This window comes from Morone saxatilis, unplaced genomic scaffold, assembly GCF_004916995.1.
Source record: "Morone saxatilis isolate NCDOM2014 unplaced genomic scaffold, NCSU_SB_2.0 Contig23, whole genome shotgun sequence".
In the NCBI taxonomy this organism is placed as follows: Eukaryota; Metazoa; Chordata; class Actinopteri; family Moronidae; genus Morone; species Morone saxatilis.
This window is the reverse complement of record NW_023339796.1, coordinates 8,250,763-8,271,744: the sequence shown is the minus strand read 5'-3', so window position 1 is coordinate 8,271,744 and position 20,982 is coordinate 8,250,763. Positions and strand designations below refer to the sequence as shown.

Genomic DNA, 20,982 nt, shown 5'->3' with positions numbered 1-20,982 from the left:
GATATCCTGGATGTGCATGGAGACAAAAAACACAAAGTGACGGTGAATAGTTGATCGTTTACAGTCGTCCAGGATTGGCAGATGAGTAACTCCAGATGAAGATGATTACATTTGATCAATTCAATTCATTTTTTGTATAGCGGCCATTCATAGGAATGGATCTCAGGGACACTTTTCAAGATAGAGCAGGTCTGAATGACTCCTGTATAACATTTACAGAGCCAACAGGACACCATGAGAAGGCACTTTGCGACGGGGCAAGGAAACTGCCTGTATAAAGAAAGGGACTAGACGGCCTTCGGCTCTAGGGTGTCTGTCTGCCGTGACAGTGGGGGAGAGGAGAGAGAGAGGAGGAGAGAGAGAGAGAGCAGACAGACGACAGACAGACAGCGCCCAGACACGCAGTAACGAAACTATGATTAATAGTAGGCTGATGATGATGAAATTCTCTTTAGCTGCTAAATGCTCCTTAATGTTTACTAGTTAGTTAGTTGCTAACTTTGCCAGCCATTATCTGCTTGGCGTACAAACAACACCGACCCAGTAACGTTGCCGGCCAGAAAACCAAAACAAAGACACGAAAGACACTAAAATGCTCCTTAGAGATAAAGGGAACAGAAGAGTTGGATGTGAATTTCCTGTATGTTCATCACTAGGAATAATTGCTTTCACATACAAGTAGTCATGTAACGCATTGTTAACATTAGCAATATTGATTATAGCCACTCTATGGAGGTTAAATGTGAAGAACGTTGGATTCTATTTAAGCTGTCGTCCATTTGTGATGTTGTTTTTTCACTGGTTAAACTCTCCAACTTTGCGGATAATCTTTACCTTGGATTTGTACCATTCCTCAGACTCATGGATGTTTTTGGAGGCCAGGTTCTCATACTGCAGGCGGACATCCCTTAGAGCAGCTGTCAGGTCAGGTTTAGCCATCTCCATGTCAACCTGCACATGCTGCTGCTGCTGCATCTGGTTCTGCAGCTCCAGCATTTCCTGCAATACAAATCAATAGAACTGGCATGTACACATGCCTTTTGTTTTTTCCTACTTAGATAACATATCATGTGTTTATACACAATTCATTTTAATGTGGATACTTTTCCATGACTTTCCTGGCTGTATTAAAATTGCTCTGATGCATTGAACCCTACCTATTTGGTACCATGGGCAGATTAACAAATAGCTCAAATTATTTGGCTCAGTATTTATTAGGGTGCCTTTAGCTTGTTAGGCAGTACATGTGCAGTGTTTCCATGGCACAGTCAGCTTTAGAAACAAAAAGAGGAAGCTTACCTCATCATGCAGCTTCTTGAGGAAGTTGATTTCATCCTGGAGTGACTCTACCTTCCGCTCCAGGTCCAGTCTGGCGAGGGCAGCGTTGTCCACATCCTGTGTCGTGACACTGACTATTAATAAGGTGACTTGTGAAGGTGACATGAAATATGCCTTATGTGCTTGCTGACATAGAGAGAAAATGCTCTTTCAAACGCTGTACAGCTGCAATCACACAGCACCCATGTACACAAAACAACCTATTGTGTAGTGCGGCAAGGTCACAAACACATGCATCCAATAAAAATCAACTGTAGGCACGTGACAAGGGTCAATATGGATAACTATTAGGTGTTTTCTCGTGATTTTCATCATTGTATCCACTGAGGCACCTTTTTGGCTACAGGCCTTGAATACATCACAGGCAGATTATTTACTGACATTTACTCAAGAATTACACTACTTCTACTCCAATACCTTTCAGAAATGTTATACTTTTTACTTCACTACATTTCTTGGATATTTATAGTTACTAATTACTTTTCAGTTTAAGATCATACATGCAAAACAAATCATAAGCTCATAAAATATGATGCAGTGCTTTACAATTAAACTACCCAGTAGTGCATAAAGTACCTAGATTCGGTACATATTGGCAAATTACAACATTAAATACTAATAAATGACAATATATCATTATTAATAATAACAATAATAATAATAATAATCTGAAATTAGTGTTTCAGCATAATCAGTAATACTTTTATTTTTAATACTTTATGTGTGAATGTTATTATTTTTACTTGACTTTCTTTAACTTTTATTGGAGTATTTTTAGACTAATGTATTTCTACTTTTGCATAAGTGAAGGATCTGACTACTTCTCCCATCACTGCAGATCGGTAGCATGCTGAGACCAAGGCTACTTACTGTACAATAAAACAAGGAAATCAAAATGAAGTGTTTCTATCCCTATATTAAGGAATTTGATTTAATAAAGGAGGCACTGTAGAACACCCAAGAACCACAAAGCATTATTCAAGAAGTCCTTAATCCCATTTGTTATTACTCAACTGCATTCTTAACTTGAAAATCTCAACTGGTTCTTTTGGTAGAAATGCAGTCATTCCACTGGAAGCTCTGTTACTGTGTATAACTGCATCTTACCATTTCATAACTTTACTGAATAAATCATAAAGCCTGCTGTTCTCGTATGAACAAAAAAAACCTATAATGTAAAACATTTTATATATATATATATATATATATTCCAAACCTATATTATCTATCTATTATATATCTATATTTACTATATTCTCTTTAATTCCATTCCATCTCTCCTGCATACACACTCACTGTGGCACCACACCGCTGTTCTTTGTCAGGGCGTTGGCAGGCTGGTAATAGAGGTATCAGCAAATGAAGCAGCTTTGCTCCTGCTCTAATGCCACAAACAAAGTGTGCTATTCAGCAGGGTTTCCCAAACAAGCCTGAGGCTGGAGGAGTGACTGTCTGCCTGACTGAACGTTGCAGTCCCTGCATTGTTGTCAGAGTGCCACCATGGCAGGCCACGGGGACTTCCTTCCTGTCATTCATATGGACAAGGTCATGATCTTGCAATGTATTGATAACTTCCTGCATGCCCTAAAAAGCACCTAATCACTTTGGGATCTTTTTTTGTACCGTGACACCCATTTGAAACTATTTGCATGACTCATCAGCACTTCATTATTCACCATGAAACCCAGTGATAGGGAACAACCACTGACAAAGCCCATAACGAGTGAGATTTTTTTGTGCTGATGCCCTCCCAGAACGAGACAGCCGGATCACATGGTGGCTTGTCTTCTCGCTCTGATAACCACATTGGGCCCACACTCTTGTTGTGTTTGTGTCCAGCTCATTCAGTGTGACCAGTCAGACTTAAAAAGATCTCCTCCCATTGCAGGCCTGATTTAACTTAACAGCCACAACTTGGCCTTTTGTACCGGGCCCGGGGTCGGTTCTGCTCTGCAGCTATGTCGGATCATGGCTAGAATCTGCTGTTGTGCCATCAGAAGCGAGCATTCCTGTGTCTGCGGCTCATGAGCAATAATTAGATAGAGAGAAAGTGGACATTCACACCTCATATCTGTTAGAAGAGAGACTCTAAGGGACAATTAAGGTTTAACTAATCTCTCTGACGTCATGTGTCATCAGTTTAAGGTTTTAAACCCTTATATAACGAGGGATAGCAAGGAGAGGTGTGGCAGTGGAGGGATCATGGACATCAGCATCTTCTGCTGTTGAAAACTAAGGTCATTCCCTCTTATCACACTCTTTGCGAAAAGGCAGATATTTACCTGATGCCAACAATGTAAAAAAAAACAAAAAAAAACACACTTTATTTTGTTAAGAATCATACTGTACCTGTCTGAAGCTCTGCATGTTGCTCTCAGCATCTTCCCGCTGGGATATCTCCTCCTGCAACCTGCAAAGAGACAAAAAGCAGGCATTTTATTTTGGCAGCAAATTTGGACTTTCCCACCTTAAAAACTGCATTAACCCCCCTTTCCCCCCTTTTTTGTGCCTCCCCAGCTCTCTTTTTTTAGCCTTTTCCTGCCTCCACTTCTTGTTCACGCATGAAAACATTATCAGTGAAAGATAAACTAGACTCAGACACACAGCTGAGGCGGCACTTAAAGTCCAGCTTTTGCGCAGTGCCTGGCATACATTAATGACAAGAAACTGAGTGAAGTCTCGCCCGCATTAAACTCTATATGACAAGTCTGTAACTGTTAAAGGGGCCATGCACATGCTGATAATAACCGATCGGATATTATAGGCGTACACAACATAACAAAAGCTGTATGGAGCTGTTTTTATCGTCACACTGTAGAGGACAGAGAGGTGCCACGCCTCCTACTTCTGTCTCAGCCTGTCGATGTCGTCTGCCAGGTTGTCCCGGTGAACTTCCACCCGGGCCTTCTCGTTGGTGAGCTGGTCCACCTGGCGCCTCAGCTCCCGCATCTCGTCTTCGTACAGGTCTCCGACCCGGGACGTGCCTTTGCCCCGCAGCTGCTCCAGCTCCGCCAGCAGGATCTTGTTCTGCTGCTCCAAGAAGCGAACCTTCTCGATGTAGCTGGCGAAGCGGTCGTTGAGGGACTGCATCTGCGCTTTCTCGTTGGTGCGGTTCGTCATGAACTCGCTGTTTATGGCGTCGGACAGGGAGAAGTCCAAGTTCTCGGAGGCCAGTCTGGGCATGGCCGAGCTGCTCCGGAGCCTTTGGGTCTTCACTGCGTACATGTTGGGGCCGGAGGAGACGCCGTAGGATGCCCGGGAGGAGCGCACCGGGCTGGAGAACTGGCGGCTGGAGTAGCTGGTCCTGACCGCGACTCTCTCCCCGCCGAACATCTTCTTGTAAGAAGAATGTGGAGCTGTTCTGTAAGACATCTTGCTTGTACGTTTTGCAGACAATAGTTCAGTGCTGCTTTTGTCCGGACTGCATCAGCAGAGTGCGCCTGGGAGGGCGTTTCCTAAAACATTACTTATTTATAGTCTCCTCCTTATGCAAATGACCTAACGGTGACTTAAGTGGCACGTTGGCTGTCCAATCAGAGAAGCGGAACACCCAGAGGTTGTTCTCTCAGGTCCATGACAGATCCTGGATCAAACTGGGTTTAAACTGTTATTGCGCACAGTAAAGGAAGCGTATGTGTGGGGGTCTGGCCTGACCTGTCACATCAATGATCTTAAAACCTCACTGTGCACGAGCTGAATTCACATTTGGGTAATTACATTGGTTTCCTTAAAAGTGCAACAGCACGTGAGTGTCAGGAGATGCAGATTGGGCTCCTGATAGTTGTTCAGAGGATTTCTTTTGGATGTTTTCCAGATCTGCCCACAAATAGCCAAGATAGAAAACCTTGATCAAGCAGGATCTGAGCTCCAACAACTAACTGTATTCATTAGGACACAGAATATTAGGGAGAAGGGTTTGATGTGTGTTTGTGTAGATGAAACTGTGCCGTTTAAATGTGATACTCTGGTTTTCACACGGCAAAAAATCATCCCGACTACCCAGATTTGACATAATGCAGTGCTGAGAACTGTCTCTTTATAATTGATTTTTCCATTTAATCAATTCCTTTCCTCTCATGCCTCTCGCTCCACATAAACACACACTCCACAATGTATTTTTACACTGCATGAGTTTGTCATTTTCAAAGGGTACCAAGCAATTTTATGGAGCATTGTGTCATAAGACTCTTCAAAATACTGTCACCCACCCATAATAGTTTTTTTTATTTTTTAAATCAGCTATGGTGTGTGTGCATGTGTGCGTATTGGAGCACATTATGCATGCAGTTTATTATGCTGTAGGTGGAATGCTTGAGCTAGAAAGAGATAAAGTCTCACATGTGCAAGTCAGCAGCTTCACAATTGTTAATCAGGTTTAGAGAACATCATGCACATCCAGGCTGCCTACTAATCTATTACACACATATGTCTTTGATGATCACACACTCTGAGAGACAAAAAAGAGAGAAAGGGAGAGAGGTTGGGGTGGGGTACAAATCAAAGTCCAATATTGGCAGGATTGCTGCAGCCTTTGAGTGCATGTTTGCAGTTTCGTATTAGTCAGATTGACCCGCAGCAAAACATAAACATGTCAAAGAAGCTTTTTTTCTCTCTCCCTGTCTGTCTGTGTGTCTTTCTTCCTCGTGTCTCATGCAGAGCTGTTGGTGCTGCAGTGCTGCTGACTGGCTGAGATTCAGTGATTGTGAAGGGAGATGTAGAGGAGCAGAGCTGAGCCAGTGACACCCTACACCTCTCAACCACACTGCACTGGTGCTACTGGGTGCACTGTGCTCTTTAGAAAACATGGAAGAAGACGTCACTAAAGGGAGATCTGATTTGGTTTGGTGATGTTTTTCGACTTTCAGCCGCCTGAATGCACAAATATTTCTTTCAGAGGTATTTACACATTTTTTGCGGAGGGTGGCTGCAGTGATTTAAAGCTGGCATGTTGCCCCTGAGATATGACTGTGCAGGGATACATATTTCTATTCAGTGAACTGCTCTGATCTTTGTGAAGCATCATAAGCTGGAAAAGGATGCAATTTTTCAAGTCAAACTGTATATTCTTACAAGATCAATAAAAGATTATATTTTTGTAGCCCACATACTGTGCATGTAGTTTTTTTTTGTTATCCAAGCAGAAGTCAGATCACTTACTTAAATACCAATGCTAGCAATACCATACTAAATAAATAATAAATAAATACTATACAGTCCTGTATTAAAAATAAAACACTTTACTACATATAAAATACTACTTATTGCAAGCATTGTAAGAACAATTTTCCTAATGTATTTAAATTAAGGTGCTAATAATGCATAATCCCTCCTTAGTGCTATCAGATTACTTGATGATTATTATTGATATATTAACATGTAATCAGTACTTCAGTAACTGTAGCTGTGAAATAAATGTATAGTATGTATCTCGCTAAAATAGAATAGAAGTAGCAGCATAACATGGAAATACTGCATACTAAAACTGTACTGAAGTGCTTAGTTACTTTCAACCACTGCTTGTAGGACAACATTTTGTAAAGTACCAGTAAGTAAGATCACTGGACCTTTCTTTTTCTCTCCTCAATCACATTAATTATTAAATCCAATAAAGTCAAGGTGTCAGGAGTGTAAAGGCACTACCACTTATACAGCTTTGAAGTTATTTTGGATACAAATCCTCTGTAAAAGAGTTTAGTTTGGAGCAGTACGACAATAATCTAGTGGTTACTGAAGTTGTTCAATGTCCTCCTGGATGTACATTCTTCATGTATCAGAAAATTTGTCATCAAAATTTGTGTATAATTTGGTTTTCTTAACACCTATTACATGTATGTCAATCCTTGGAGAGGGATCCCTCCTCTGTGGGTCTTCCTGAGGTTCTTTCATTTCCCCTTTTAAATGGGTTCTATTGGGGAGTTTTTCCTTGCCCAAATTAAGGGTCTAATAAGGACAGTGAGCGTTGTACATTGTACAGATTGCAAAGCCCCCTGAAACAATGTGTGATTTGAAAAAACTGAAGGACAAATAATGCCTGAAACAGAAAAAAGGAAATCTCTTACAAGTTGATTTGAGGTTATATTTCTTTATTAACATGAGATTTAAATAAACTATACAACGGAAAATAGTGGCCAGATAAAGGGAGGCACAGTATTTCATCCAAAAAGTATTTTTTTGTACAAAAACATCAATGCCAGTGGTGCTAGAGGGCCGCACACAGGGGCCCCTGTATGAGTAAACAGTGGAACCCCAAACCGGGCAATGGAAATTCACATGATCAACACTCACTTAGAGGCAGGGGGGGCTGTAAAAATTCCTGCTCCCAGGCCCATTATGAGCCAGCTCTGCCAGGGTTGGCCACAGAGACAGACAGAGGAGGCCGGGATTGTCACAGACAGAGCAGGGATTGTGTATTGCTGATCTGTCACCTAACTGCAGCAACAGAATGCAGACAGTAGGCCATAATTATTGTTGGTAGCCCGATGTTTGCCAGTGGCACAGTTTCGGCCAAATAGCTCCCATTCTTGGCAATGTTTGGAATTTATCGTGGTCCTTTTATTTTTGTTGCTGAGGTTCCTGTTTCTCTCCAAAGCAACAACACTGCAGGGGAGCTCATTAAAATGGCTGTAGAACAGGGCTAGAAGAAGAATCAAATAAGACGCAACATGAATCAGAGTCAGTCAGCCTGTAATGGGACAGGGCAACAGATAAGTTAAATCTTGTTTCTGGGTGTCATCGTTTCAAAACCGCAGGCGGTGGACAGCAAAAAAGGCATCCTTTGTTTCATCCCCCATGATGGTGAATCACCGACCCGCGCACCCAGTAGCCATAGCAATCGTCCCCAACATTGTTTGCCTGAGCCAAAACCAAGACAGAGACAGACTCAGGGGCTTTCCTGTTAACAGCGATGAACTTTCAAAGGAAGTTTATGATGTACTGTATTTAAAAAGTTGCAGGAATTAGTGTTTGTAGTGTGCCGTTTGCAGCGACTTGTCTCTATCTTAGGTAAAGTTAGTTTTTTGTTTTGCTGTTTCATTTAATTTTTTTAAATTTTGCTTTGGTTGGCTTAAATTGGTTGGCTTCTTTGTGGGTGACACCATGGCAGATTTAGTGGAGGGAGTGGTGCAGCACAATGTCTTTGTTGCACCTCATTGAGTGCATGGAGATCAGACTGAAGTAAATCTGAATGTGAGAAAGAAAGGCTGTAAATCCTGCCAGGGGCCCCAGTCTGTGTGTGTTGGTCAGGTTATTACCAGTGGTGGAAGTAAATAAGTACATTCACTCCATAAGTATGTATGGAAATATTATACTTTTAATTAAATTTACATTTTTAGAACATATTATAATGTTATTAAACCAGTTGTTTTTAACTTTTGTGGCTTGTTATAAGGAAAGGAGTGTCTAGTTGGTTTAGTTGTCACATTTCACATGATTTGTTAGCAGTTACACTTAAAGGTGGGGTCAGTCATTCTGGAAAAAGATTGTTGATTGTTGAGTCCCGTTCCCAGGTCATCAAACACTGATGCTTTGGGTTGACAAATGAGACTCAACAATCCATTATTTTTCTCCAGAATGACAGACACTAGCTTAAACATCTCAGATGTTTTAATTTAAATAACTTTTCGAGGCCCAAAGTACTCCATTTTGGAGTAAAGTAAAACTCCAAAATGTTTTGCTGACAGTACTTTAACTTACTGGAAGAGACTTTCTTTTTTAATGGAGTGCTTTCATTTTGTTGTATTTTACTTAAATTGCTATCATGAGGAATTTTATTTTCTCTACTTTCAGTAAGTAATTTTCCTTATGCATACTGGAACTAAAGCTCCAATGTTTGTGTCAGTGGTCAGCACAATGAGCACAGTAAGGAAGGGCGTTCATTTCGGGGAATGTAGCTTCCACTGGATACCTTTCGACCATAGTAACAACAGAGGAATTAAACTGCAGAGGCTTTTTTTCCGAATCTCCATAGTGACTGACAAAACCCTTGGACAGTATCCAGAATGGTCACTTTGTAAAGACCTCTCTTTCACTCTCACTCTCTTTGTCTCCCTCTTTCTTTGTCTCTCTCCGTGCATGTGTGTGTGTTTGCAGGGAGTGATTGGGTCAGGGACAGGGAGGGGACACAGGAAAATAATAACTTCCCAGCATTTGCCTCTGTCATCAGCATAAAATCATCATAACGTCTATAACTATAACTATACAGCATCAAATTCTCAAACAACCCGCTGTCATTTGGTCATACTTTTTTTCAAGGATAACATCCTCAGGTCACACATATTTCCAGCCAGCCTGTCAGTGACCATCACATCACAAGTGTCACTTGCATATGCCTGACTGCATCAGGGGGCATCACTGACTGACAGCTGCAGATGACACTCTCTCCTCTGAACACTCACCTGCCTCCGGATGAGTGGATAAGAGTGAGACAAAACCCTAAGTGTAAAGAGAGAAGAAAAACATACATTTCTAATACCTATTCTTACATAATAATATTGAAGTAAATAACCTTTTTTTGACACCTGAACATGATTTTTGATGAGTCCGGGCTGGGCTGGAGTTGGGACTTTGGTGCTCTGTTGTACTCTAGTTCCAAATATAAAGATTGTAAGCCTGAGGCTCATTCTGAATTCACATGCTTCTCTTAGTTAATAACCTTATGAAAGTCAAATGTCACCACAGTCCAGAGTTGCTTCTAGGCAATCATCAGTTTGTGTCTCACACCCAAAAGTAATTTCTAGACAGGAGATTACTGTTGGAATATTTTGTATATGCTTTTAAAAAATACAATGTAGTATGCAAACAAAATTGTAGCCTGTGATTTAAAAAAATTTTTTTTTGCAATGTTATTATTAAGTTGACACACTTTATGACTGACTTATTGATTTAATGTCTGATGGTTTGACTGGTTGACTTCAGCAGTGAATTAATCCATTAAATTAGCTCCTCTTTTGCAACTGTGGTGTTAAAATGAATGTGATTGAAATACATGTATAGTTTCTATTTTGTTTCTGATTTTGAATTTAAAACCATTAACAATGTGTTCCTTTAGCAATATAACTTTTTTAGACTTAGAAAGCGCTGATTTACATTTTAATATTAATATTAAGTATATTGCATATTGATTGTATAGAGATACTTCCTGACCTACACTCCCAGGTTTATGCACATAGGCAATAAACTCAGGAAACTCACACATACTTACTCATGACACAAATCACAATGTTAGTAGTAGACCATTTGAGAATTTCATCTCAACAACTAACTCTATGTTAAAAGAATATGTCTAAATTTAGAAGACACCAGTATAGAAAATGTCACATCAGTTGAATGACCAGGTGGTTAGAAATAAACTTAACCTGAAATAACTGATTATTGTGGCCACTTGCAGGCAGAGGAAACAAGTTGAACACAGCACTTACATATCATCACCTTTTGATTAGCAAGTTGATTGATTATTTGACATCCAGGGGATACTGAGCAACATTATCATGAAGCTGTGCTTCTGAACACATGGTGACTGTAGGTCCAATATTTCCTTTCTTTGATCTCTTTTGACCTTGAGTATTAGAAATATTTTTTGGGTGTCTTTCTGCCTTATTAGACATTAGGACAGTCAAAGGTTGACAGGAAAAGGGGATGACACACAGCAAAGCAAGGATTCTTCAAAAGATAGTTAGACAGTGTATGAAAAACCTAGTAGGTTTAAAAACACTAACTGCTGTTTTAGTCTGGCAATTTTAAACACAATTATAAAATGAAACATGTTTTATTGAATTTTTTTTTATGAATACAGCCAAAAACCACATTTTGTCAGAAGCTGCCTTATAATGCAATTTTGTTTTCACTGAACAAATCCATTCTCACTTTATCAGTTGACATACAGTAGTCCTTTGTTTACACCCAGAGAAGAGCTGCAGAACAACAAGCTGGACATTAGTATCCACAGCTGTCTTAGGAAGCAATTATCTCTGAATATGCATTGCACATTCTGGAAGAACCCAAAGAAACAAACTACAAAAATAAACAAAATACAACAAGCAATTAGATCTGCTTTCAGTCATTTCTCTGATGTGTTGCATTATATCAAATAAGAAACTGATGACTTGTGGTACTTGCATTTATAGTTAGAACAGTGATATACAGTCAGATGCATTGATTCAGTAAAAAAAAAAAGTTGTTCTTATTTGCTGATATTATTCTTTTATATTTTTGATTTTGTAATTACTTTAAATCTGTGATGTATCTCATGAGTAACCGCAAAAATACAGCATTCAAGTCAGTGTGTGTAGACTGACATTTTTACCTATATTTAACATAAATAAGAGGCACAACTCTCTTCAATCACCACACATGTCTGTAGGTCTGGTGGGGCTGCAAGAAAAGTTTTTGTTCAAAGAAAAAACATCTCTAGCTGCATTACAATAAAATGATCATAGCCGAGACTAATAACACATGCACGGCCAGTGTGTGTGAATATTTCTGTGAAACATAATGTCATATAGTTTTATAGTATGGGACAGTATTGACCACATCTCACATGTAGTGTGTCCAGAGAGTCTTGTGATTGCAGTACACCCCCTCCTCCACTAGATGTCCTCCTTGGCTGTGTCACAGCTGAGGACTCGCCTTCAGGATGCACCTTTCTGTCTTGTATTTTAAACTCAACTGATGCAAATGAAGACAGACTTCCATTTTTACTTGCCCATGTTTTAGAAGTATCAATCGTAGGTGACACCCTGAAACCTCTCCCTTTGATACTGCTTGAATCTTTTTTCCCACTTTTGAAACTCGAGTCATCCATAAAGGGGTCAGAATCGCTTCCATGTGGCATGTTGTAGTAGGTGCACTTCGGAGTTGGAGGCTTCGCCATCTCCTCGAGCTCTGATGAGGATATGGCTGCAAGAAGGTTATGCTGGGTTTTAATATGAGGTGGGGAATCCTCACAGCTGTTCTCCTGACCCGTATCTATAGATGTGCTATCTACATTACCGTACATTCCCAGGGATACTGGAGGAGATTTTCTGATGAGGTGATTCTCCTTGAGCAGCCATCTACCTTGGTCGATCAAAACCCCATCAGCTGAGTCTTTGTCTGAGGCGAAAGAAATGCACTGTGTGGCCTCTGTGGCTGGCTCGGCGTCCGCCTTTTGTGAGCTTGCAGCGCTGAAATAAGACAGATCCTCCCTTGAGGCTTTAGCTCCTGAGTCAGTAGAAGAGAAACTCCCTCCACTCTTTAATTGTGCATTTTGCAAGGCTTCTGAACTACTTGCAATGGACGCCTGGTTAGGGAAATCAGTCTCATGTCTGCAGACTGGGAAATGTCTCTCTGAAGCCTCTTCTCCGCTCTCTGTGACAATATCCACAGACTCCTGACTTTTATATCCACCACTCTCGGATGTTTCAGGCCTGTAATCAGACAAATCTGAGGTGCTCGGGCTTGGGAGTCGCTTTAAGCCGTACGAACTATCCTCTTTACTTTTTGGAATAACAGTTGGTTTAGTTTGCGTAACTCGAGCATTTTCTGGCTCTATCCTAATGTTGCCCCGAGCGTCATATGTGAATACGAGTGACGAGGACTGTAGGGCAGAGTTAACAAAGTCAAGTAGTTCTTGTGATATTTCCACTGGATGTGGTAGACCGCTGCCTCTCTCCTCGTGATGCTCCCCTCCCTCGTCTGTTTCGAGTTCGTTAACAGCGTCTGTTCCGTTGCCTTTATCATCCTCAAATTGACCCTCGGAGGAATATTTGGTTGGTGATTCAGTGTCATGTTCTGCTACCTTAGTGTCTATATTTGCTTCCTCTTCACAGCTACTCTCCTGCTGCAAATACAAGGCCTCCTCTAGTAGCTTTTTACAATCCGTATCATCGGCAATACTGTCTGCATCATCGTTTTCTTCCTCTACCTCATCCTTTGATTCCTGCTCATTGTCTTCCTCTCCCTCATCCTCATTTCCTTCCTCATCTTCATCTAGTGTATTCTCTGCTGTTGTGTTTTCTCCATGCTCCATCTCCTCTACAGCCTCGTTCTCTACTACTGATTCTTCCTCAAGAATAGTTCCTGTTTTCTCCAACTCTTCCCCGCTTCCTTCACCCTCCTCACACTCCTCCTCTTCTACATTCTTGTCAGTTTCGTCTTCTTCTTCCTCTTCCTCATCTGTGATCCCCCTTTCTTCTATATTTTTAACCTCAACATCCTCACGATCCTCCACCTCCTCTTGTTCCTCTTCTTGTTCTCTCTCATCTCCCTCCTCATCGTTCTCCTCACTAACCTCGTTTTTTTCCTCTTCCTCATCTTTTTCTTCAACATCTTCTACATCATCCTCCTCAATAACCACCTCCATTTCCTCTTCCTCCTCCCCAGTAACCTCGTCCTCTACATCTTTCTCAGTAACTGCATCTGTTTCTTTTTCCTGCCCTTCCAGCTTTTCCTCCTCAATAACCTCCTCATCTTTCTCAGTGACCACATCTTTTTCTTCTTCTTCTTCCTCCTCCTCATCTTCCTTCTCTTCAACTATATTTTCAACCCCCTCTTCCCCATCCTTTTCCTCAATAACCTCCTCATCTATATCTTTATCAGTGACCACATCGTTTTCTTTTTCTTCCTCTTCCTCCTCCTCCTCCTCCTTCTCCATCTCTTCAATATTTTCGACCTCCTCTTCCCCATCTTTTTCCTCAATAACCTCTGTCATTTCCTCAATGCCTTCCTCTGCTTCCTCTTCTGCATCCTCAGTAAAAGCATCTGCATCATCCTTATCTTCCTCCCCCACGTCTTCGTTGATATTATCTGCTTCCTCTCCTTCATCAGTCTCAATAACCTCATCTGCTTCTTCAGTCTCTTCCCCTTTCTTCACCTCAGTTCCCCATTCCTCACCCTTTTCTTCCTCATCTGCCTCTTCATCAACCTCATCATCCCCTTTCTTTTCCTCCTCTGTCTCATCGACACCTTCTCTCTCATCCGTCTCTTCAACACTATCATTTTCTCTTGGTTCTTGATCTTCTTCCTCCATTGATCCCTCAGCTGTCTCCTCAACCACTTCTTGCTCTTCTGCTTCTAACTCCTCCCCCTCTTCTTCCTCATCTAGTGTCATCACTTCCTCTTTCTCTACTTTTTCAACAGTTTCCTCTTCACTTATGTTTTCTGCGTCCCATTCTTCCTGTCCCTTGTCATCCATTTTTTCTTCTGTCACTACCCCCTCTTCTTCCTCTACTCCCTCTTCATTTATGTTTTCTGCTTCCCATTCCTCCTCTCCCTTGTCATCCATTTTTTCTTCTTCCTCTACTCCCTCTTCTTCCTCTACTCCCTCTTCTTCCCCTCCTTCCCTTTCTCCCATTTCAGTCGCTTTGCCATCATCATTATCTATCTCTTCTTGATCTCCATCCTCTCTGTCATTCACCCTCTCTCCTTCCTCCTCTACTTGCTCCTCTTCTTCATTTTCTTGTTCTTTTAAGGGCTCATCTATTTCTGTCTGTGATATTTCTGATTCTTTTGCATCAATGCCTGTTTCCTCAACTTTATCAGGTTCTTGCTCTGACTCAGACGCCATCTTGGCTTGTTCACTATCATCATGACCTTGTGTTGTCTGAGTAATGTCCTCAGCTATGCAGCTAGTATCAGGCTCGTCTGATTGTTTTGTTTCATCATCACATTCTTCAACAAATTTTTCCACATCTTCCTCTGTGTCCGACTGGTTTCTTTCTGTTTCTAGAAAAGTGCTCTCCTCTACAGGGTAGAAACTTTTAGCTTGTTGGATTGTTGAAGAAATTTGTTCTCTGAGGTCTTGTGGCATATTCAGTTCCTCCATCAGCTCGTCAATAACCTGATCCTCAAAAACATCACCCCCTTCGGAGATAACATCAAGGGCAAACTCTGTTTCTGAAACTTTAGGAGACAGAGGTTCACTCTCAAGTCTTTCCCTCAGAATCTGGAAATCCTTCCAGCGTTCTCTGAATTGAGAAGATGCTCTGCTTTGCAGATCAGTCAAACTTGACCTCTGCTCTTCCTCGTCATCGATGACAGAAATTTTCTGCAGGGATTCCATCATTAGCATGGCCTCAGAAGGGCTTCCCGATTGGTTGCCATCTCCTGATGGGGATCCTGTTAGGTTATCTCGCAGAGTCATCACTGATAAAAATGACATGAATGCTTTACATGACGAGCCAAACACTGAAGCCACTTGCGTTTGGAAATCAGGAAGACTGTTGGACTTCTCAAGATTGGATGTTGTGTTGGTGTCAGACGCCCTTCTGATGCACTGAATCGATGAACAAAGTTGACGCAGGACAGGTCTTATCTTTGTTTTGGGACTTAAAACGTTGGATGTAGATGATTCATCGTCAGCTGGACAGATGGCCTCTGCAGATTTGTGTGCCCTCAGTCTGTTCTCCTGGTGTGCAGGATCGACTCTGACACTCGGCATTGAAACACATAAACCTCTCACATTCTGTTCATTTTGCAGCAGACCTGTAGCTGGCTCTGCATGACAAAGAGGTACTGAAAGACAAGAAGATGATTTCTTCATTTCTTGAACATCACCAGGCGATGGATAATACTCATCTAGATTATACTGGCTTTCACTCTTTTCATCTGATTCAGAATCACCACCTATCTTAAACACAACCTTTGGCTGAGGCTCTGGCTGATCTGCGATGGCCTCCTCAGTGTATGGCACTGGGTCTGGGCTGGCTTTCTCCAACCAGTTCTCAACATATTGGTGGATTTCAGAGGGTGAAGGATTGAGAGAAGGCATAGACAAACTCTCATTCAACTCTACAGACTTTATAGGTGATGATATTTTGTTTTCAATCATGGATTTTGGCTTGCGAATTGTCTTTTTGCCTGGCAAGAGTGTTTCTTTGGGTTGTAAAATGTCTAACATGTTCTTCTTCATTTGAGGCCTTCCAGTTGGAGTATTTACATTATGGCCATTATCTTTAGCAGCTGCTTTATTTGTGTTTTTTCTCTGAGGTGGGGTCTTTTTCAACTTTTCAGGGTTAGCTAATAAGGCCTGCTCTTTCCTGTGTGTCTTTTCATCACTACTCACTTTCTTAATTTGAGTCTTTTTTGCTCCTCTACTCTTTTGACCACTTTTATCACTTTCTGGTGAACTCAAACTCTTTTTTCCCTCACTAGCATTGCTGCTGAGCTTGTCTGCAGATGAATGTTTGCTATGTTTTGAGGGGGTTATTATGCGTTCCTTTTGCTTTTTATCTGAGCTGCTTGTTGAAGTTGAACTCTTCTGTTTCCTAGCAGGGTTGATTGTCTTTTCCTTCTTCTCACTTTTAGGAGTTTTGCCTTTTTTTACTGTCCCCTGTATTTGAGAGTTTGTTGGAGTTATGGCTTTGTTCTCAGTCACTGAAGACAAATTGTTCGTAATCTCCTGTGTTGAAGCTAGAGGCTCTGATGACAATGATAACATCTCCTCTTTCTGTCTTTGTAGGGAGTCGGTAGTAGAAAAATCTATATCGCAATCATAACTGGATGAATGTGGCTCTGAGACACTGGATGGTCTGCTTTCTTGGAATGGAGTAGAACCTTGCAAAGGTACACCATCTGCGCTATAATCCTCATTTGCAAAATAGTTGTCGTAGCAGCCTTGACTCTCATAAATATGCATCACAGTCTCTGTAACCTCCATCCCGTTATTCTGTATCTGGAGGACCTCAGCCACTCCTGATGACCTCATGGAGGAGTGGGAGCCTTTCTTACTTGCACCTGCAGATGCCGTTTTCCGAGGTTTTGGGATCGGCTTGTTGTTGCTGCTGCTGTGTCTGACAACGCAGTAACCCTCATTTGTCTCACCGTCAGCCGTCCTTTCCATGTAGGAATAATGTCCTAGGGTGCTCTCTTGAACCCCCGACTCTGTCACCGTCTTCACACTCTCAACAGACGCTTTCTTATTAACATGCCGAGGACCCGGCGTAGGAGTGCGTTTGAAACCTATTTTTGCTTTTCCCAAGGCCGTGGAATTATAGCCCTCATACACTCGCTCGTCGTTAAAGCCGACACCCTCTCCAGCTCCAGCGGGATGGTTCTCCTCTTTTGCTTCATCTTCACTGATGCTAGAAGAGTCTTTGGCAACAGCATTGTTTGAGTCAGGTGAGCTATTGCCTGACTCAGAAATCGAGGCACAAACTGTCCCCTTGCTAAGGCTGGAGCGGCTGAGTGTGGTAGTCCAGTGGAGCATCTCCTCCTCTTTAATGGTGAGATGAACTTTCATCTCCACGGTCATGCTGCCATCTTGATTCACACGGAAAGATTTTTCAATGTCATCATCCTGAGGTACAATGCAAGCATGACGCTCGCTGTCTACCCTCCCAGCTCTATGTGTCTCCATGGGTGTGTGACGATGGTTGACCTCTGTTTCAAAGGATTCGTTGGTGTGATGCAGTCGGCTGGTCATGCTTCCATTTCGAGACTTGTTTATCTGGTCGGCAATATATCTCTCTGACGACAAGGAAAAATTCCTTGAGCCTCTTCCACTCGAAAAAGATTTGTTCTCTTTGGTTGGAGGTGTTTGTGAAAGAGAGGGAGAAGGACAAAGGGAACAAAATAAACCAATGTTTAAGGACATTATAAAATCATTATGGAGTATTAATATTAGTTTGAAATTGAATATTTAAAAGAATAGTTTGACATTTTAGGAAATACCGATAACCAGCTGTTAAAATAATAATAAGTTCAATAAGATGAAAGTTACTGTCCAGACAGGACAACATGTGATAATGCAAATAAAAAGTCTGCGGACAAAATTTGCTTCTACACAGTGAAAATCTTTAACTGTCTTAGTTTTATTTCTTTGTTTGTGTTCCTTGCATTTGCAATTATTGACTATGCTACTAAGTCATATGCCATACTTTACAGAGCAATTTACAGTAGTACTGATTAATACTTACGAGCACTGGGCTGCAACATAGATGGTTCCGCAGTATCCACGTACATTACTTGTGCCATCTGCCCGCTTCTGTGAAAACTATAGTTGCCTAATCTGAATGACTCGTTGCCGGCAGCCACAACAACTCCAGAGCACAGGATGAGTGCTGCAAGACCATCAACCTGAAGGAGGAGCAGAAACACCTTTCATTACACTACTCACTTTATGTACTGCATTCCTAGATACATGTAAACTGAAAAGAGATGTTCAATTTGCAGTATCAAAAATTGATCTACACTACACATTTCTTGGGCCACATATTGTCCTAAAACCGACCAGAGGTCACAGATAATAAAGAAGTTCAGAGAGAATAAGATGCATTTAAAGGTTCTCAACCTTAATGAGTCATGACCTGTGACAGGAAGTCTGTTGCTCTTAAAAGACACATGGGAAACGGGATTACAGGGTAATAACACACCAGGGGGTAGAGATGTTGATAGCTCCTCTGAGCCCTTCTTGGAATTCTTAAAATGTCTAACGTTACAGGGTCAAGTTTCAAGTTACAATGAAAATTAAACTAAGGAAAATTAACAGTTATTTATTTTAGTTGTGCAGTTTTTTGTACATTAATATAGTAACTCCCAAACCAAGAATCTAAAAACAAAATCATCATAGTCCTCTATAAATCTTGGTGGATGCTATACACATGATTTCTTTATTTACTTTGGTGTTTTTTGGTTCAAAGCCATGAATAAATAAACACTTCAGTAAAAGCTCAGTCAGACATTAGCATTCATTGTTCGTTCCATGAAGTGTTTCTATATAAAGCTTGGTGCTTTTATAGACTTTGAAAACAAAAGTGGAAGCCTTGGGAAAAGCACATTTTAAAGCCATCATAAATAAGAACCTCTAAAAGTGCTCATATTAATGGAGCTTGCAGCATGGTGTTAACTGAAAAGTCACAAAAACATTTCCAAGTTTAAAACGTAAAGATACAGTTAATTGAAAAATACATTTTCCTAGTTCTGATCTTGTGTCCTGGTTGATCATTTATCTCTTGTTGAAAGCTAAATATGTGTCAAGACATCATATTTGAGTTTTTTTTTTTTTTTTACCAAAAACAATCTTGTTTTGATAGCACTCTCTTCTATTTATCTGTTCGACATAAAGCTGGAGGCAGTATTTGGTTAGTTTAGCTTACTATAAAGACAGTAAAAAACATAGAAAACAGCCTGGCCCTGTCTGAGAGTAACAATTTCCACCCACCAGTACTTCTAAAACTGTATGCTGGAGTATTTCTCCTGGGCACAGTGACTTATTGGAGTCCTCCCTGGTTTGTTTCCAGTCTTTATGTTAAGTTAGTGGGAATTGTTGGGTCTCTGTAAGTAATTACAGTACAGTCTACATTTGACTATTATGCTTTGGCGCTGTACAAATAAAATTGAATTAAATCAAATTGATTAGACCTTTTTCACAGCAGCCATTTTGACATGAAATAAAAACAAGGTGTTACAAATGATACTAATTAAGGTTCTGTTCCATTCAGGTCAAACAGAGTCAGGGTGCTGCTATTGTGCGTGATGGCTCACTGGACATCTGGCTTTACCCTACTATTTTATGTCAGAAATGATTTTCTCTCTCAGCAATAAGCTGTAGTAATAACTACTTTTAAGAACATATTTACCCATAAAAACTTTATACAGACCAGATTAAAGGACCACTGTGTAGGATTTAGTGACATCAAGCTGTGAAATTGTATATTGCAACCAAGTGTGTAGGAGAAGCTACAGTGGCTGTGAAATTCTTCAAAAAAGCAAACGAACCTATCCAGAGCCAATGTTTGATTTGTAAAAACATGGCGGTTTAACATGGCAGACTCTGTGGAAAACAACCTGCTCCCTCTGTAGATAAAAAGGCTCATTCTAAGGTAAAGAAAAAACAGGACTCTTATTTTTCTAAATGTTGCACACTGGATCTTAAAGCAAAACCCAAAAGAAGCTGCATACAATATTTTCAGGAGGTGCCTTAAATTAGCATTAATCCACAATTATTCTCCATTTTCAGTTTAATACTTACTCTTCTGCCATCTGTAGAGAAGAGTTTCAGCACTGGGAACTGCAGAATCTGGGAAAGGTAATCCAGTAAAGCATCAAAGGTTGGCGCTGTTCTTTTCTGCAACACAATTGTATGTTGAACAGTAGGATCCCTATTCTTGATGACCACAAGTTTCTTTGGTGTCCGTACTGCCACCCTCTCAGTGACCTTTGGTGGCCTGTTGGTGACTTCATTCCTTCTGCTAGACTGGAGTCCTAGCCGCTTTCGTCTCCCTGCGCTGAAGGGCCTGGTGGTATTCCACGGTACCTGCCGCCGGTTCACTTCATCCAGGTTTAACGGCTTCACCCGTTTCTGATCAGAACACACATATGATCCCCCATCATGGAGGTCATCTAAAGCCTTAACCAGGTGGGTCCCGCGAGGTGTGGTGATGGTCCTCACTCCAAACGGCAGAGGCACTTTCTTGGACAGAGCATCCAGTAGAGCATCAAATGTCTTGAAGGTGCGGGCATTGATGACCATGCGGTGCCCACTGAATTTATAGTCACCGCTTTTGTAGAAGCATACTCTTTTAGAAGCTGAGGGATCAGGGATTGGCTGGAAGGGTCGGGAGGGTAATGTCTGCCCGCTGCCAGAGGACAGCTCCTGGGCAGGTGGCTCCTGGATGGGTGTGTTGCTCATATTGAGTGGAGGTGGCTGGAAAGAAGGCAGAGAGAGGGAGA

General features: G+C 41.2%; 2 protein-coding genes across 2 annotated transcripts in view; both read right to left on the bottom strand.

The window, feature by feature from the left end:
• Nucleotides 1–4,800, bottom strand: part of LOC118335160 (vimentin A2-like) — an 8,033-nt gene extending 3,233 nt beyond the window's left edge. The window contains exons 1-4 of the mRNA XM_035671369.1: nucleotides 4,184–4,800; nucleotides 3,688–3,748; nucleotides 1,300–1,395; nucleotides 835–999 (exon numbers count right to left, since the gene is read on the bottom strand). Coding sequence (XP_035527262.1) covers nucleotides 835–999; nucleotides 1,300–1,395; nucleotides 3,688–3,748; nucleotides 4,184–4,710 — 849 coding nt within the window. The 5' untranslated portion in view covers nucleotides 4,711–4,800. The remainder of the gene's footprint in view (nucleotides 1–834; nucleotides 1,000–1,299; nucleotides 1,396–3,687; nucleotides 3,749–4,183) is intronic.
• A 6,934-nt stretch (nucleotides 4,801–11,734) lies between these two features.
• Nucleotides 11,735–20,941, bottom strand: LOC118334954 (oxygen-regulated protein 1). The gene is made up of 6 exons (XM_035671061.1): nucleotides 20,282–20,941; nucleotides 18,228–18,387; nucleotides 14,633–17,832; nucleotides 14,384–14,536; nucleotides 13,985–14,335; nucleotides 11,735–13,744 (listed from the first exon to the last, which is right to left on the bottom strand). Exons 1-6 carry the CDS (start codon nucleotides 20,939–20,941, stop codon nucleotides 11,840–11,842), a joined length of 6,429 nt encoding a protein of 2,142 aa, XP_035526954.1. The 3' UTR covers nucleotides 11,735–11,839.
• Between the last annotated feature and the right edge of the window lie 41 nt (nucleotides 20,942–20,982).

Excerpts from the sequence above, each read along its gene's own strand:
- LOC118334954 (XM_035671061.1), bottom strand. The coding sequence starts at position 20,941 with ATGAGCAACACACCCATCCAGGAGCCACCTGCCCAGGAGCTGTCCTCT. Across the intron at positions 17,833-18,227 it reads TATGTTGCAGCCCAGTGCTC|AGAACAAATCTTTTTCGAGT; the intron begins GTAAGTATTAAT and ends CTCCAACCAAAG. Across the intron at positions 14,537-14,632 it reads AAGGAGGGGAAGAAGAGGGA|GAAGAAGAGGGGGTAGTGAC; the intron begins GTAGAGGAAGAA and ends GAGGGAGTAGAG.